Source organism: Ailuropoda melanoleuca, chromosome 8, assembly GCF_002007445.2.
Source record: "Ailuropoda melanoleuca isolate Jingjing chromosome 8, ASM200744v2, whole genome shotgun sequence".
Taxonomy (NCBI): Eukaryota; Metazoa; Chordata; class Mammalia; order Carnivora; family Ursidae; genus Ailuropoda; species Ailuropoda melanoleuca.
The window spans coordinates 629,438-646,245 of record NC_048225.1 but is presented as its reverse complement, the minus strand read 5'-3'; the positions used below and the strand labels follow the sequence as shown (position 1 = coordinate 646,245).

Sequence of the window (16,808 nt, the reverse complement as noted above, 5' to 3'; positions counted from 1 at the left end):
AACGCCGGGATCACGCCCTGAGCCGAAGGCAGACGCTTAACTGCTGTGCCATCTTTTTCGTTTTTTAAAGATGTATTTATTTATTAGAGAGAGACAGTGGGGGGGCAGGGGCAGAGGGACAAGCAGACTCCCTGCTGAGCGCGGAGCCCGACGCGGGGCTGGATCTCACAACCCTGCGTTCATGAGCTGAGCCACAATCAATAGTCAGATGCTCAACCCACTGAGGTGCCCACATGCCCCTAAGATTTCTTCTTCTTTTTTTTTTTTTAGATTTATTTATTTATTCATTTGACAGAGAGAGAGCCAAGCGAGAGAGGGAACACAAGCAGGGGGAGTGGGAGAGGAAGAAGCAGGCTCCCAGTGGAGGAGCCCGATGTGGGTCTCGATCCCGGAACGCCGGGATCACGCCCTGAGCCGAAGGCAGACACCTAACGACTGAGCCACCCAGGTGCCCCCTATTCTTCTAATTACATTTAACTTAGCCTAAAGTAATAAGTTCTCTCAAATTCTTAAGATTTCTTTTTTTTTTTTTAAAGATTTTATGTATTTGTCAGAGAAAGAGAGAGAGAGCACGAGCAGGGGGAGCAGGCAGAGGGAGAAGGAGAAGCAGGCTCCCCACTGAGCAGGGAGCCAGATGCAGGACTCAGTCCCAAGACCCTGGGATCATGACCTGAGCCGAAGGCAGACCCTTCACCGACGGAGCCCTCCAGGCACCCCAAGATTTCTAAAATTGTACTGCTAGTGGTTGAGGAAAAAAGATGATGTCCAAGTGACGGACGGTATTCTGGCCTGTACGAGGCGAAGGCTTGAATTTACCTTGGAGGCATATTTTTCTTGTGCCCTGGAAATAATACCCTAAATTGTCTCTTTATTTACACGCCTATCAAGAAATTACTTACCAGCTGTTCTTGGGAAACTGTAAAGTCATCAGTAACCTAAATGGAAATATTTTCATTCACTCATCAAACGATATTTCTTGAGCACAGAGTACCCGCAGACATGACGGGGAGCAGGGATGCTGCAAGGTCTTTGTGACGAGGCCAATTACTGTACACCACCGACTGAGCCATCTCTGCAGACTGTTGATTTTCTTTGAAAGAAATACAAACGTTTCATAGCTGGGGTCTGCGAACAACTGTGGGTCTTCTCTCCTTTGAAAGATGATGACCGACAGCTGAGATGGGGAAGACCACTGCAAGGATGGCAAGACGAGCCTGGGCTCCGTCGCTGCCGTGCTGCTGGTCTGCAGAACTGAGTAATTCACACTCTGGTGAAGACGGGATCAGACGTGCTTGCCCAGGTTGGCCAGAAGACAAACCCACTCAGGGGCAGGCTTCTTCAAGCCTGGAGTGGACAATCTGCCCATCATCCTGGGCAGAAACAAAGATATGGGGCAGACTCTTTTCCCTTTATGGGCTTTGGGGTGTCGGGGCGTGAGCTCTCATACGGGACGACATGCTTGGGACCATCCTAGTCATTTATGTAAAATGGCCGGAGCTACACAGAGAAGAAACCGAACAGAACCAGGCAGACAGATTCATGAGGACAGGTGTAGGGGGACCAAGAGAGGCCCAAACGGCTAGAGCTGCCAACTGCCAGCCGTGATGCAACCTCTTCCATTATCCCTAAGTCTCCAGTAAGAGCTTGTGAAGAGCTGCCGTCTACCCTCACCGTTGGAAAGACTTACAGGTCTGGTCCACGCTTGGCAAAGAGCAGCAGCACAGGGCTGAACATTTCTGTCTGTCTAGGTCAGAGTGGGGACAGCATTCAGAGTGACCAGATGGGAATGGACGTGCTCAGAGGAGACAGTCTCTGTGAAGGGCCACAGAGCAGAGGCCACACAGTGGCAGACAAGGCGTGGAGGGACGTGGCTACCTTGTCTTGAGAGAACGTGCAACAGTGTCCTCACCTTCCCCTCAAAAACAGAAGGGCACCCTGAAGGGGGAGCTCAGTTCCTGTGTGTCAGGCAGGAAACTTAACCATAATCCGTACATTATGACGTGTCATTAATGCTACAATCATGTCACTGGGCTGAGACTCTCTGTGACGCTAGTATTAAAATAACTGTCCCTGGTCCCACCCCGATTTACAGCGAAGGGGAGTGAGCGTGGGATCACAAGCCATGAATGATTATGTACCCAGCCAACCACCCAGAGGAAAGGTACAAATTAAGCACATGCTTTCACTCAACACACACATTTTCAATCAACTAAATAGCAATTCAAATACATTATAATGTAAAAAATTTCCAGAATCCAAATTGAGAACACCGAACATAACACCTGATTGTCCTGACAAGCAGGTTTTCTGTGACTGATGCATGGTGACGTCACACCTGCATGGTGAATCACATTCGCATGGTGACATCACACCCGCATAGTGACATCACATTCGCATGGTGACATCACATCCTCATGGTGACATCACACCTGCATGGTGACATCACAGCCACACAGAGACAGACACCGGTCAGTACAGGTACGTACCTAATTCTCTGTTCTCAGCTGCTCTTTCTTTCTCCTCTTCCCTTATTTCGTCTTCCGCATGAAGCAAATCAGACACGATATCGCTGACGGTTCTGTAGTTCTCCCCGGTGGTCAGGATCTTACTCTGCACCGTCTGCCTCACCAGGCTTCTGCTGAAGCCCATCTCCAAGGCGGCTGTCACCACGGGGGTGTTCATCATGACGGCGTCTTCTGAAGAACTTTCTCCAGGTCCAAAATGGACAACTACACGAAATAAAGAAATTAACACATGTTGGGAGATTCTGTGTATCTTTGGAATTGAAAGGTATTACAGTTTCGAACACGTAAAGCCCAGAAAACGTATCAGGATTGTTTTGTACTAACTTTGTTGAATTTAAAATCACGACACACAGGTTCAGTCGCTGAAATAAGAACGGACTATTGCATTGCGATACAAAATACGCATTATCGGGCACAACCGCAAGTGGAGGAAGGAACAGAATGTTGGCGGTCCCCGAGCATTCTTTTCCCCCCAGAACAAATGAGCTTTCTATCGAGTACATGTCATGTATTTTTCAAAGAGGCCACTGTCCTCACTCACCCCGTCCCTGCAGGGCCGCCCACGGCACCTCTCCTGTCTATTCCTTCTCGGCATTGCCACCAGAGGAGCTCCTCAGAATCGCAACCCCGACTGTGTCACCCTCCTTCTGAAATCCCAGCAACAGCTCCACGGTTCTCACAAACGCTCGCCTGTGGCTCCCAAGGCGGCACCAAGTCTGGGCTCCGCCCGTCCCTTCAGTCTCCTCTTCTGCCCCTTTCTCGTTCACACACGACGTTCGAGCCGGGAAGTCACAAACTGACGGCTCTCGGGTCAAACTCTGCCTGCAGTGCCCATCGCTCTGACAGCGGCCTGCCTCCTCCGTTTGCCCGTTCGCAAATCCCACTCTGGCCATACACAATTTTGTTCAGTTCTGCAAATGGGCCTGTTCTTTTTTGTCCCTGAAGACTTCCACGGACTGCTCTTTCTGCCTACGATATTCTTTCTCCCCCTTTGTCATCTGGTTAACTCCCACCCTCCTCCTCGATTCTGTGCTGAGGCGAATACTTCCTCTGAAACGCCCTTCTCTTCTTCCAAAGTCGGGGCGCACGGCCCCTCATGCGCTCCCACAGCACAGCACCCTTTACTCTTCTGACCATATTCCTTCCTCCTACCCACACACCTGCCTGTATCCCCTGGACTGTTCGCTCACGAGAGCAGGAGTTCTGTATTCTTTCCTCCGAACAGCAGACACACGATAAATATTTATGGAAACACTAGTTAACAGAGTAGAACAGCTTGTTCAAATCCTGGCTCCATCACCTGTTAGGGTGAGCCTCAAGACAGATCACTGAACCTCTCTGAGCCTCAGGGTCCCTGATGAGGAATGCGAATAGTTTCTACCCTCTTCGTTTTATAGAAGACTATGTGAGTGATGTGATGTCACAGTGCCCGTGTTCCCGCAGGTCTGAGAACAAGGGTGGGGCTGCATGCACACCGGCTATTAAAACTACAGATACTCAGGTCCCGTCCTTAGCTGCCACGGCTCAGTAAAGCAGGCTTAAGGTAGAGACCAGAAATCTGGTTCCTTAGGCAATTACGATGCACACTGAAGTTTGAGAAATGCCAGCTTGATGCATCTGAGAACACATCAGCTTTCAATCTCCACGTGACCAACGGTTCCATTTAGATGCAGTAATTATTGTCATTATACGTACTTGGTGATTCAGAATTTTCATCTTCTGTGTTGTCTGAAGTAGATAACAGCTGCAGGAAAAAAAGTTTATAAATTAAAATATAAGTCTTAGCCTGTCCATTACAATATAAATGAGTCAAGAGATCTATTCAATTTATTGCAAACTGACTTGCTTACAGGCAAAATGATTTTTTTATCTTGAAGGCAACATTTCATTTACCTAAGTTATTCTCTACACCATGACCTATTCTTCAGAGTCTATATTCATGAAGGCAAGAAAGGGCTACACCTTCTCAGTGATCTATGAGACAATCATTGTTTGCATTTCATCCCCAACATCTTAAAATTCCTGGGTCCTCCTTTGGGATAGGTGGGACCCTATATCAGTTCTACTGACTGTGGCTAAAAAGTGTTTGACCCTCAAACTATTATATATGTTCTTATCTGCCTTTCCAGGAAGATTATTTCCCAGTCAGCGCTGTGACTATCTCCTGCCACTCCCTTCTGGCCTGCCAAGTGTCTACTAAAAAAACCTTTGCCAGACGGATGGGGTTTCCCTTTGATGTAACCGTCTTTTTTCTCCTCGTTTTTAAGATTCTCTCTTTGGCACTACTTTTGCCATTTTAATTACTGTGTATCTTGGTGTGGGCCTCCTTGGGTTGGTTTTGTTGGGGGCTCTCTCTGCCTCCTGGATCTGGATGTCTGTTTCCTTCCCCAGATTCAGGAAGTTTTCAGCTATTAATTCTTCAAATAAATGTTCTGCCCCCTTTTCTATCTTTTCTTCTTCTGGGATCCATATAATGTGAATATTGTGATGCTTGATGCAGTCGCTGACTTCCCTACGTCCATTCTCACTTTGCATAATTTTTCCCTCTCTCCTGCTCAGCTTGGTAACTTCCCACCACTGTCTTCTGGCTCACTGATTCGCTTCTCTGCTTCTCCCAGCCTGCTGCTCATTTCCTCAACAGTGTTTCCCATTTATGTCTGCGTTACAGGGCTCACTCATGTCTTTCTCAAGTCCAGTGAGTATCCTTACAAAAACTGCTTCGAATCCTCCATCAGGCATGTCACTTATCTCTGATTCACTTGGGTCTCTGGCTCTGGTTTTGTCCTGTTCTTTCACTTGGGACGTATTCCTCTGTCTCCTCATTGTGTCTAACTCTGTGTCTGTTTCTCTGTGTTAGGAAGTCAGCTGTGTCTTCTGCTCTTGAAAGTGGTGTCCTTACGAAGAAGAGGTCCTGGAATGCCCCACGGTGCAGCATCCCCCATGTCCCAGAACCTGGCACTTCAGGGCCGTCTCCCATGTGTGCTGTGCGTGCCCTGCTGCCGTGGCTGAGCCAATGTGCCTTCATTCCAGCCATCTGCAGAGGCTGTCTTTGCCTGTTGTGGGCAGGGTTTCGCCCCTGTGTTGTTTGCGGGCCAGTCTGGGGCCACCTTGGGCTTGAGTTGAGTCAGACCAGGCATTCACCACAGAAACAGTAGCCCTGAACCACAGGGCACTTTCTCTGTGTTGCTCCTGAGAAGCTTTCACTGGTGGGCGGAGCTGCAGGCCGACCAGCTGTCTGCTCTCAGCCCACTGCTAGGGGTGCGGTGGGACCGGTGCTGCGCACGGCCAGGCTTGCAGCTCTGGTTTGGAGCAGCTCCGGCCAAGACTGCGTCGGATGGAGTGGATCCTCAAAGCACAAGACGCGATGTTGGCAAGGTTTGTGCCCACCTTCCGGCTGGAGGGGACCCCGGCACCAGGACTGCAGCAGGCCCGGCAGAAGCTAAGCAAGCAAGGTAGAGAGGGTCGGCACCACCCTGGTTCCCACAGGTGGCTGTGTGTCCATGCTGAGGGGCAGAGGCAGGAATCAGAGCCTGCCAGCTACTCTGCTCCTGGAGAGTCCCTCTGTGAACTCAGATTAGTGACTAACTCTGCCTCCCATTGCCCCAGGTGCTTTTCAACCTGCTCTTTCTTACACAGCGTTTCCGCAGCAGGGACTCACTTTCCTCTCACCCACCGGCTGTCCCAGAGCCGAGCCTGCTGATCTTTAAAACTGCAGTCTTCAGTCCTGCTGGTTGTGAGAACTCACAGAATTCGGGCCCTCTGGTCTTCAAAGCCAAATGTTCTGGGGATTCGTCTTGCCCGTGTGGGCCCCTGGTGAGAGGCTGTGTTTCTCTCCCCCTCTGAGCCCGTGGCTCCCTCCCCCTCACAGATGGCCCATGGTCTGCTTAGCTGCCCAAAGACTCTCCACCCTCCTGCCCTCTTTGATGTGGCCTCTTCTCTGTATTTAGTTGTGGAGTCTGCCAGCCTCCAAGTCGTTCTCTGGGTTATTTACACTGATGTGGGTGTTATCTAGTTGTAGCCATGGGACAGACAAAATGAGCTTAGGGTCCTCCTACGCCACCATCTTCCCAGCAATCTCCGTCCAGGAAGATTCGCAGGAGCAATAAAATTCTCTTTCTCAAGTTCTTCAAACAAAAATTTGTATTTTAAATGCTACCATCCCTGCCAATTTTTCCCCAAATAATTTAATTTATTGCAACCTTATTACAGAAATACATACAGCCATACCTTGAATATCATTTTTCAGGAGGTCTCTAATTCTGAATCTGTTTTTATCCAAAGAATAGTTCTAAGATCATGTTGGGGATTTTTAAAAACGAAATGTATTTCTAAAGCAACTCTTTTTTTACTAAAGTACTACTCTCTGTAATTATCAGAAAATAATTGATCTGTTATTAACCGATGATCTAAAAACACCATCCCTGGGGCGCCTGGGTGGCACAGCGGTTAAGCATCTGCCTTCGGCTCAGGGCGTGATCCCGGCGTCATGGGATCGAGCCACATCAGGCTCCTCCGCTGTGAGCCTGCTTCTTCCTCTCCCACTCCCCCTGCTTGTGTTCCCTCTCTCACTGGCTGTCTCTATCTCTGTCAAATAAATTTTAAAAAATCTTTAAAAAAATTAAAAAATAAAAATAAAAACACCATCCCTACCTGTTCAAGTAGATGAGGGTAACTGGCTTGAATCTGACTGATGAACTCTTGTCCTTTGATGCGTATCAAGTACTCACACCTTAAAATGTAGACAAAATCAAGTTTGAGGGGTTATTTTAATCCCACCGTTTGTAGCCTGTTAACTATTGCGAGTGAACATGAGCATATATATAACCCTTGGCACTCATTTCGCATCCTGCAGTACAGGCAAGATGCCGCGAGACAGAGGGCACGTGGCGCTCTCCCCAGCGGGAGCTACAAGGGTCACGAGGCTCCCAGTCTCTGGGGCGCGAGGAAGGCTGGCTCAGCTCAGAGCTCCCGGCTGCTAGCTCAGAAGTTCAAAGATCGCGGCAGACTCTGAACATTGAGAACAGAGCCAAGGAGACGGGTAGAAAGCTCTCTTATAAACGACACTGTTCATACCTAAGGTTTGTAGGTTTAAAAGTTGACACTCAACAAAGAGGGACGTGAGAAATAACGAGGAAGGTGAACACGTTTTCTAATTAAGTCAGATCCTCACGAGTTTGGCAATTCCGAGATAACTATGCATGTCCCGGTCGAACTCAAGCACAAAGGAACCCCACACACCACCAAAGCAAACTCACCCTCCCTTCTATAGAGCCACAAAACTGCTGCCGTGGAAGGCTACCAGCACTGTTCACAAACATCTGGCTAAGGTTCTCTTCATAACCTCCGTAACTTGAAATCTAAATATGTGGGGCGTGTAAAAGTGCTATCAACAGAGTATTATACTAAAAACTTACGTAAGGAGCATAAGTCAGGATACCGAATTTAGTAAGCAACATTAAAAACACTAAAAGTTTTGACCATGGAAAGTATAATCATAAGCCACCTGATTTCAATACAAAAAGGAGAGTGTAAGTAAGTATGGAATAATCAAAAGTGTAAGGATTGACAACGAAACGTTCTGTCGCGATGGGAACCGATGAGCCGGGCCTCTATTTACCGTAACCACCCTATTTAACACCGCGACTTGCGTGGTGCCTCTGATTCATCTGACCCAGCTCCATTTTTTCTCTCTATCCATAGTGCCTACTACCTTCCGACATGCGACGTAACTCACTTATTAAGTTTTTATTAATTGACTGCCTCTCTTGCTATTAAGTTAACGTATGAGACCAAGGATCCTGCTTTTGTTCAACTGAGTGTTTTAACCACGGGAACAGTGCCTGGCAACAGACAATTAATATTAAATGTTGAATGAATGGAAACATGGCCAAGAAATAAGACTAAACAAAGTCTCAACACAGTATATATAATATCTAATTCATGTAATATTATATACATTCATCTGTATATGTACATATGCATGAAAAGATGTCTGCAGGGATATTCACTAAAATGGTAATTGGTCCTCTTTATTTTTTTCAAATGTTAAAATAACTTCATTTTTTAAAATTTAAATTCAGTTAATTAACAGAGAACGTATTATTAGTTTCAGAGGTAGAGCTCAGTGATTCATTAGTTGTAATAACACCCAGTGCTCATTACATCACGTGCCCTCCTTAGTGCCCATCCCCCAGTTACCCCATCCCCCCACCTCCCTCCCCTCCAGCAGCCCGCAGTCTGTTTCCTATGATTAAGAGTCTCTCATGGTTTGTCTCCCTCTGATTTTGTCTTGTTTTATTATTTTCCCCTCGCTTCCCCTGTGATCCTCTGTATTGTTACTTAAATCCCACATGAGTGAGATCACATGATAACTGTCTTTCTCTGATTGATTTTGCTCAGCCTAATGCCCTCTAGTTCCGTCCACATCATAGCAAATGGTAAGATTTCGTTTTTTCTTGCTGAGTAATATTCCATTGAGTATAGAACCACACCCTGTTTATCCTCTTTAGTGAGATTTCTGTCCACTTACATGTTTTTCTCTGTACTTTTCTACAATGTGTGATTTGGTTTTATAATAAACATATATTATTTTAAAACAGATATATATTTTTTCATTATACACAAAAAACCCTAAGCATGTAACCTTCCACCAAAACAGTAGTTATTTTTCCAGGTAATCCATCCTAAGTTTATTCACAAGTGCGTTTTTCAAACAAAGAGTAAAGCAGGGGCTGCTTCTAAGGTGAACACGTATAACCCATCCCCTAACAACCACAAACATTTGCACGGAGAGTTTCAAAACAGTTACCTTGGAAACCACTTGGCGTGCTCCACCCACGGGTCGTCTCCAGACTCCCAACACCGCAGTCCACCGTCACAGCAAAAGCATTTGACATCGTCACTGTGACCTGAAATTAATGTTGGACCAGAACTTAGGAACTCTTACAACGCGCCCATTCCCGCCGTGTCGGCTGAGGCTGGGCCCGCTTCGGGCGCGGAGCGGAGGCGTCTTACCCGCATAGTAGAAGCCGGCGCTGGCGAGCTGCTCGGGGTGGACCGGGACGCGGGCGGGCCAGCTGCAGAAGGTTTTCAGGCGCGCCGCGTGGGTCTGCATGCTCAGGTTGCACGCGGTGCGCCTCAGGGCGTCCTGGAGCTGACTCTCCACGAAGGGGCAGTCGGGGAAGTGTCGCAGGTGCTCGGACAGAGCATTGTCGTTGGGCTCCCAGTTGCTCAACTGCCCGCCGCAGGCGAAGCAGGCCACTCTGTCCCCGGGTCCCACGTAGTAGAAGCCGGCTCTTGCCAGCTGCGGAGCCCGCGGGGAGGTCAGGGGCCACGCCTGGAAGGTGAGTAACCGGTCTGCCACGGTTCTCACGGCGCCCGCGCAGGCGCTGGGCCTCCAGGGAGCACACTCCTGATTGGCTCTGCAGTTCACAGGGCTCGACGGGAAGCTGCAGTAGGACCCACGGAAGTAGCCCGTGTTTTGCAAGCTGGGAGGCAGGGGGTGTGTGCAATTTGCTCCTGAGGGGGGCGGCGGCGGCGAGCTGGCTCCCGAAACGCAGGCCGAGCTGAGATTCCGAACGAAAGCGCAGCTGGGGTACAGCGTTCTGTGCTTGTCCGCCGGGCGGTCTCCGGGTTTCCAGTTGTCCAGCATCAGGCCGCAGCAGAAGCACCTGACCTTGTCCTTCACCCCCGTGTAGTAAAAGCCCGCGCGCGCCAGACTCCTCTCGGAGACGGGAACGCCGGCGGGGAGCGCCGAGAACGTGGCCATGCGGTACAGCTCGCACGAAAGGTCGTACCTCAGCTCAGACGCGGGGGTGCTGCTCGGCAGGCTGGACGAGAGCTGGCTCCTCTGTGCTACGTTCATGGTGAGGGGGACGGGGAGGAAAAGGGACTAGCCTGTCTCTGGGGAGGTAGTTTTGTGCACGGCTCCTGACTGGTTAGCTTTAATACTAGGTGGGGCGTCCACACCGGACATCTCCAGCCCTTCCCGCCCTGGGTTTCGGCGTCGGCAGGCGGACGGGCTGAGTTCCGCACGGACACGTCGTAAGGGACAAGGCCGTACAGACCCTTTGCCGAATCCCTACACGTACGTTGTAAGCAGGAGGGAACACTGCACCTCGTAACGAGACCAAAACCCTTGGTGAGAGCGTGGAGCACTCTGGGTCATCAGAGGCCACCCTGCATCCGGGCCCCGCAGGCCCCGGGGCAGCGGCACTCGGCGGCCTGCAGGTGGGACGTGGGGCGTACGCAGCGAGCCTGTCCACACGGTGGAAAGTGGCTCTGGACGCGCTCCACCGAAACTAAACTCTAACTAGGTTTGTTTGGCTTTTTTTTAATTGTGAAATTTGGAAGCCAGAAAAAGAGAAACAGCCTAAGACCTACCTCAAAACAAGAATGCACGACCCCATTTCACTGATGCTAGGCTGCATCTTTTAAGTATCTCTGCTATCAGGTTTCCCCCAACTAGTAACATGTCATATTCTAATCAGCAGCATTGTTATTTCCGAAAAGCATTTAAAGTGACGGTGTGTCTTACAATCAATGACGTCTTGGATGCAGTGAAATACAGCATATCCCAAATCTTGCTCAGATTAAGTAATTTTCCTTCCTATAACAATTTTAATAGGGAGAACAAGATCTAGAATTTTCCTATGAATGATGAGCTTAAGTAGGAACAGAACTGGCAGGTGCACCTTAAGGCCTGTTTCAAAATTTATTAAATAGTAATTACTTCCCATAGTTAGGAGCTTGCTTGCTGAGTCGTAGTGATTCCACTAGAACTATTCTATTTCAAATAAATTCTCAGAGATGACTGTATTTGCTCAGGTGGTCTTTTTGGGCTCAGCTTCATGCTGCTGAGAGACAATACCAAATCTTCTATTCTGATAACGGATTTATTTTTTAAAAGAATCAAGGAGTGCTGAATTTGTAGGCTAAGATGGATAATCAAATCTCACGAATTTGGCTTTGGTCAGAAATAATTTTACCAACAGAATTCCTTGAACCAGAATTTATCGAAACAAAAAATAATAAACTTACTTTGTTACAGTCTACTCCTTTCGACCAGCAGAGATCTCCCTAAAATTCAGAGTCTCAGCGGTGACTATCAGTGCGTGTAGGGTCTGCACCCAGGACCAGCTAACAAGCCGCGTGGGGCCCACCGACGCCGGGGCTCCCACCGCAGACGGCAAGGCTTTATGTCCGAATGGCATGAGAAATGTTATCTCCACACCAGTGATGAGTTCCCTCAAAGCTAAGTCACTGTGTCTCACTTTGGTTTGCTTTTCATTGGATAAAAATGTTCCACATTGCTGTAAAACCTTCCTGGTGCTAACCCCGGTCTCTGTATACCTCTTCTCTGTTCATTTCCCAAAATGTCACCACCCAGCTGTCATCTCCACCGTCACCCTTCTCAGAGAGAACAGTACAGCTGAACACACTAAAGTCTGGACTCCTGACATGTCAACGGTCATCTAAGGGCGGGATCGTTTCTTTACCCATCGAGCACGCTCACGTGTCATTCTCGCCCCCGACGTGTGGTATCGTGACGCCCTGTTCTTGACTCCAACCCGTGAGCGGTCTCTCCTGCATATTTCTCTAATTCAGCAGGGGGAGAATAGTCACTCTTTGTTCTAGAGAACTGCACTCATCTTTACATCCTTCCCAATCATGAGTTCCTCTTCCGTATCCTGCACTGCAGACGGCGGCTCAACAGTACGTTCCAGCGAGAATCACTTCCCCTTCATGTCCCTCGGTCAAATTCAAATTCAGGGTTATTGTCACTTTACAGTTACAGCTCCTATGGCTAGATTTGGTCACACGACCTCTGTTCATTAAATTAACATTCTTTGGATACCAGAAATTCCAGTTCACTACTGAATTTGTTTATTCATGCACAAAACTACCTCCCGGAGATTAGACTAAGTCCCTCTTAAGGGTTTTAGGCCTCCATTTTGAGATGTTGTGGTTTATAGAAAAAACTGGAAAAAATCTAGAAGTCGAATAGTTCGCCTCTTTTGTAAAACCTGTTTTAAAAAGAGAAGAACAGTTTTAAAAGTCAGGTAATTCGTAGCTGTAACACAATGCTCTCTTCTCAAACCTTCTCAAGCACAGAGCCCCGGGGGCTCTGGACTGTCCACCGAGCACACGAGGTCCTACAGGACACATGAGGACACACTAGGTGGAGGGACCCGCGGGCTCAGACTGGTGCCGGCAGGGGCACGGGGACGTCCAGCCCGCACTGAATGGGACCTCCGTGCTTGACTCATTTCTGTAACTTTTTATTTTGAAATTAATTTACACAGAGAAGAGTTCCAGGAACGGCAGAACTCCCACACACTGCGCTGGGCTTCCCCAAGCTACCCCTCGCGGAGCCGTACAGACCCGAGCACAGTCGTAGATGCCAGGGCACGGACATGGACGCAGGGCTGTCGATCCTCGGAGCGGGCCCTGCTCCAACCTCGCCTTTTCCAAGTACGTTTTCTCTTGGATTACAGTAGTTTTTTTTTAATGTTCTAATGAATTACCATCATTTTTTTAAAGTAAGAGATTTCCCATGACATGCTAGACCCCAAGCTCCTTCTGAAACACCAGACGGGCAACAGTGCGGGTCCTGCACGGTGACGGTGAGCGAGCTCTCCCACACACCGATGCCGACACCCACACTGTCCGTTGCCATTTGTCACTGAACGGGCACCACGGTTCTTCCAACTGGACAATAATGAAGAAAGTGAAATTGTTCTAACACCTGTGTCTGTCGAAAGCAACAAAAATGCAAGGTAGACAGAGAGAGACAAGTCTGGAAAAAGTGAAGGTACCATATTTCTTTGTGGGAAAAGAGAATATTCCTGCACATAAAGTATGTATTTATGTCACATTTGAGGCCGTACGCCCCCCACACGGGCCTCACAGCACTCACACGCCTGGGGAAGCGCAGGCAACAGTTTATGGTAAAAGTAGGAAGATACCCCAAGGTGCCCCTTCCGTATCCATTCAATCTCTCGTTCCCCACTTCCAACCTAGACCTCCAAACGCTGCTGGGGGACACCCACACCGTCACAGGCTGGGGCCGCCACGAGCTCAGTCCCGGCCACCCCGTCACAGCCTCCCTCCCCCACTGCCTCTGCAACTCTGAAGCCTTCAGGATCCTCCCCAAAGTCCTCCCTGCTCCCCTTGGGAGACTGCTTTGTCTTCTGCGTCCCTAAGAGACCGCACGGAGCAGTAATCCTACCACACCCCCAAATCCAAGCCCTTCTCCCTTACAACCCACCTGCTACCAACCCCAGAGTCTCCCGTCCTCCTCCTCCTCTCTCCGGATTCGTCCTTCAAGATAACAGGCATGCTTAAGTCTGTCTCCGTTTCAGAATGAGACAGCGACAAAAATCCTCTTTCAGCCCCACGTTCCATTCTAGCAAGGACGGTTGACTCACCAACAATGCAGGGGTCAAGGGGCGCCCACGCCCTCTCTCCTCAGGTTGAAAATCTGACTACAACTGTGACTCCCAAAACTTCACAATAAGCTACAGTTGACCGAAAGCCTTACTGGTAACAGTCAATGAACGCGTGTTCTGAATGTTATACGTATTATTATGTACTGTATTTTTACAATGAAGTCAGCAACAGAAAACGTTAAGAAAATCAAAGGAAAACGCACTTACAACACCGTCCCGTACTTATCAAAACCATACACGTGGAAGTGGACGCGGGTGGTTCAGACCCTGCTGTTCAAGGGTCAGTTGTGCTGTATCTCGCTTTCTCTTCACAGCCAAGCGAACTCAACAGCGTCTACAGTTCAGGCCTCCAATACAACTGGATTTGGCCAACATCACTTAAAACCACTGGCAATGTGAATAACACCAAAGCCTTCTTTCCCAAAACCTACAGAAATGTCTGCATCTGATCCTGGGGCCCACTTTCTCCTAGAAACAACCCACCCCAGGGGCGCCTGGGTTGCTGTCAGTTAAGTGTCTGCCTTCAGCTCAGGTCATGATCCCAGGGTCCTGGGATCGAGTCCCATATCAGGCTCCCTACTCAGCGGGCAGCCTGCTTCTCCCTCTGCCCCTCTCCCCACCCCTGGCTCGCTCGCTCTCTCTCACAAATCAATAACATCTTGGAAAAGAAAAAAAATATTCTCCTCTCTTGGCTTCTTGATACCACTCTGGGATTCCTCTCTCGTTTCTAGTGGTTCCCTCTCAGAACAGCTCAAGGCTCTCAGCCTCTTCTCTTAGCAGTCCTGGTGGGCAACCTGCTTGATCCCAGGGCTGGTGGGTGCCTCCACGGTCTTGGGCGCCTGGCAGATCCACAGCTCTGATGCCGGAGCGTGAGTGTGCCTTCCCCTCCCGCCACCCCCAGGCGCTGAGCTCCTTCAGAGCGGAACCAACTTTCAGCTCTGGACCAGCCCTCCCACGGCCAACATCCCCCTGGTCCTCACCAAATGGAGACACTAAGCTGAACAAGGGAAGGTCAGCAAACTTGACCGAGCACCCCGTGACCACAACACCCTCATTAATTTTACGTTAATGACTACAATGAGTCTACTCCCCGATGGCTTTATATCGGGGTTTGAAGTCACACGCCCTGGGTTTTTCGGCTACCATTCAGGCTCCCCTACCGGAGAGCGCGACCTTGGGCCAGAAAAGCTCCCTGAGCCCAAGCAAGCTCGTTATCCACGGACATGATCACGGTCACCGTTTCTTGAGACCCTGAGACCGGACCTGAGACACGACCTGCCATGTTTGGAGCGCGCCCCTGCGCGCAGCCGTATTAGCAACAGCTGGCGCCAGTAATGGCCGCTAGCCCCCCGTTAATGCCGTTGCTAGCTCACGGGGCCCGGTGCCCCCAACACCCGGCTAACTAGCTGAACCGCACTGCGGGCCTCCCGTGCGGCCCAGCAGGACAGCGACCAGCAATCCACTCTCCGCGCCAACATCCGCTCCTCCGCGGGCTCATGAACCGTGTGATTGGGTTGTTCCTACGAAGTTCTGGGGCAGACTGTCCCCAAGCTCACCGGGCACCCTCCACGGCACAGGACCACCTCCGGGCCCTGGGGGTCACCCCCACCACGAGGGCCACCCGCCCCACGGGCTCGCCGCCAACTGGCGCGGGGATGTACACGGACGGACGGGGGGTCCCCGAAGCACCCTCTGGCCCCCGGGCCTCCCCGCCGACCCTCACTCCGCACCGCGCACGCGCACCCGGGTGCCCCGTTATCCACCTGCCCCCCGCCCCGAGGCCCCGTGCCCACGAGAGGGGAGGTCCGCGCACGCGCACCCGGCTGCCCCGTTACGCACCCGCTGCCCGAGGCCCCGCGCGCCAGCGACTGGAGCCGGCCGTGTCCTCGGTGGCGGTGGTCGCCCGGCTCTCCGGTGCGGGCGGGAGGCCGACGTGGCTTTTAGCGTCTCCGCCTGCCGGCCCGCCCCCATCCGTGCGGCCCGCTGTGGCGGCCGGTGCTTTCCTCGCAGGACGTGGGGGAACTCCGCGGCAGTAACCACAGGCACTTCCCCTAACCCGCGGCCTGGCAAGCTCCCCGGGGGATTTCCGCGACCCCGGGGGCGCCGCTGTGCCGGCCACGGCCTTTCCGAGGGCGCTGCTGCAGCCACGGGTCTCCGCGCCCGGTCCGGACGCCCCGGAAGCCTGGCAGGCTTCCCGACAGCGCCGACGCGCGTGCCCAGCGAAGGCACGGGTGGAAACGCAGGTTCTCCCTCGCGGGTATTTTTACTGCTGGAAACAGAGATGACCTTATGCGTTTCCGGTATTGAAACTTTTTTTTTTTTTTTTTGCTTGGTTGATTGTTTTTATAACTAGGGTGGACTCGGCTACCGGAGTAAGTTCCTCCTTTGCGCCTTTTGTCCCACATGGGAGATGCCTAAGTGACGGGGGTCCTCCCGTGGGAAGCTGCCGTCTATGCACCTGCCAGCTGCCCGCAGGACTCCCTGTCCCGCTGTCCCTGGAAGCCCCCGGCTCTGAGGTCCACCTGCCAGGGGAACGGACGGATCGGGCCAGCTCACCTGTTTGTCCTATCTTCCAGGAAATCAAAGAGAACACCCGTAATATTCGTCAGGAATTCTCATCCTGTGGAAACAAAGCGGACGTCCATTCCATTCCTCACAGTCAGCAGGAGGGGGGCACCGTCAGGATGACGTGGATTTGGCTGCCCCGAGGACTTGGGGTTCCAGCTGGAACTGTACCAAGATGATTAAGTTTATGTCATGAGGGAATTTCAGTCCATTCCTGGGCCTGCTTAGTTCAGAACTTTATTAGACATTTTTTGAAAACCTTTCTGTG

At 50.6% G+C, this 16,808-nt stretch overlaps 1 protein-coding gene across 2 annotated transcripts in view; it reads right to left on the bottom strand.

The window, feature by feature from the left end:
- The window catches only part of LOC100477152 (baculoviral IAP repeat-containing protein 3), an 18,925-nt gene extending 2,694 nt beyond the window's left edge, over window positions 1-16,231 (bottom strand). Inside the window, exons 1-6 of one of the 2 annotated variants that reach the window (XM_034665642.1) lie at window positions 15,815-16,231; window positions 9,540-12,550; window positions 9,334-9,433; window positions 7,176-7,254; window positions 4,221-4,269; window positions 2,487-2,729 (exon numbers count right to left, since the gene is read on the bottom strand). In XM_034665642.1, coding sequence (XP_034521533.1) covers window positions 2,487-2,729; window positions 4,221-4,269; window positions 7,176-7,254; window positions 9,334-9,433; window positions 9,540-10,389 — 1,321 coding nt within the window. In that variant the 5' untranslated portion in view covers window positions 10,390-12,550; window positions 15,815-16,231. The remainder of the gene's footprint in view (window positions 1-2,486; window positions 2,730-4,220; window positions 4,270-7,175; window positions 7,255-9,333; window positions 9,434-9,539; window positions 12,551-15,814) is intronic. The other variant, XM_034665641.1, reaches the window with a different exon arrangement.
- Between the last annotated feature and the right edge of the window lie 577 nt (window positions 16,232-16,808).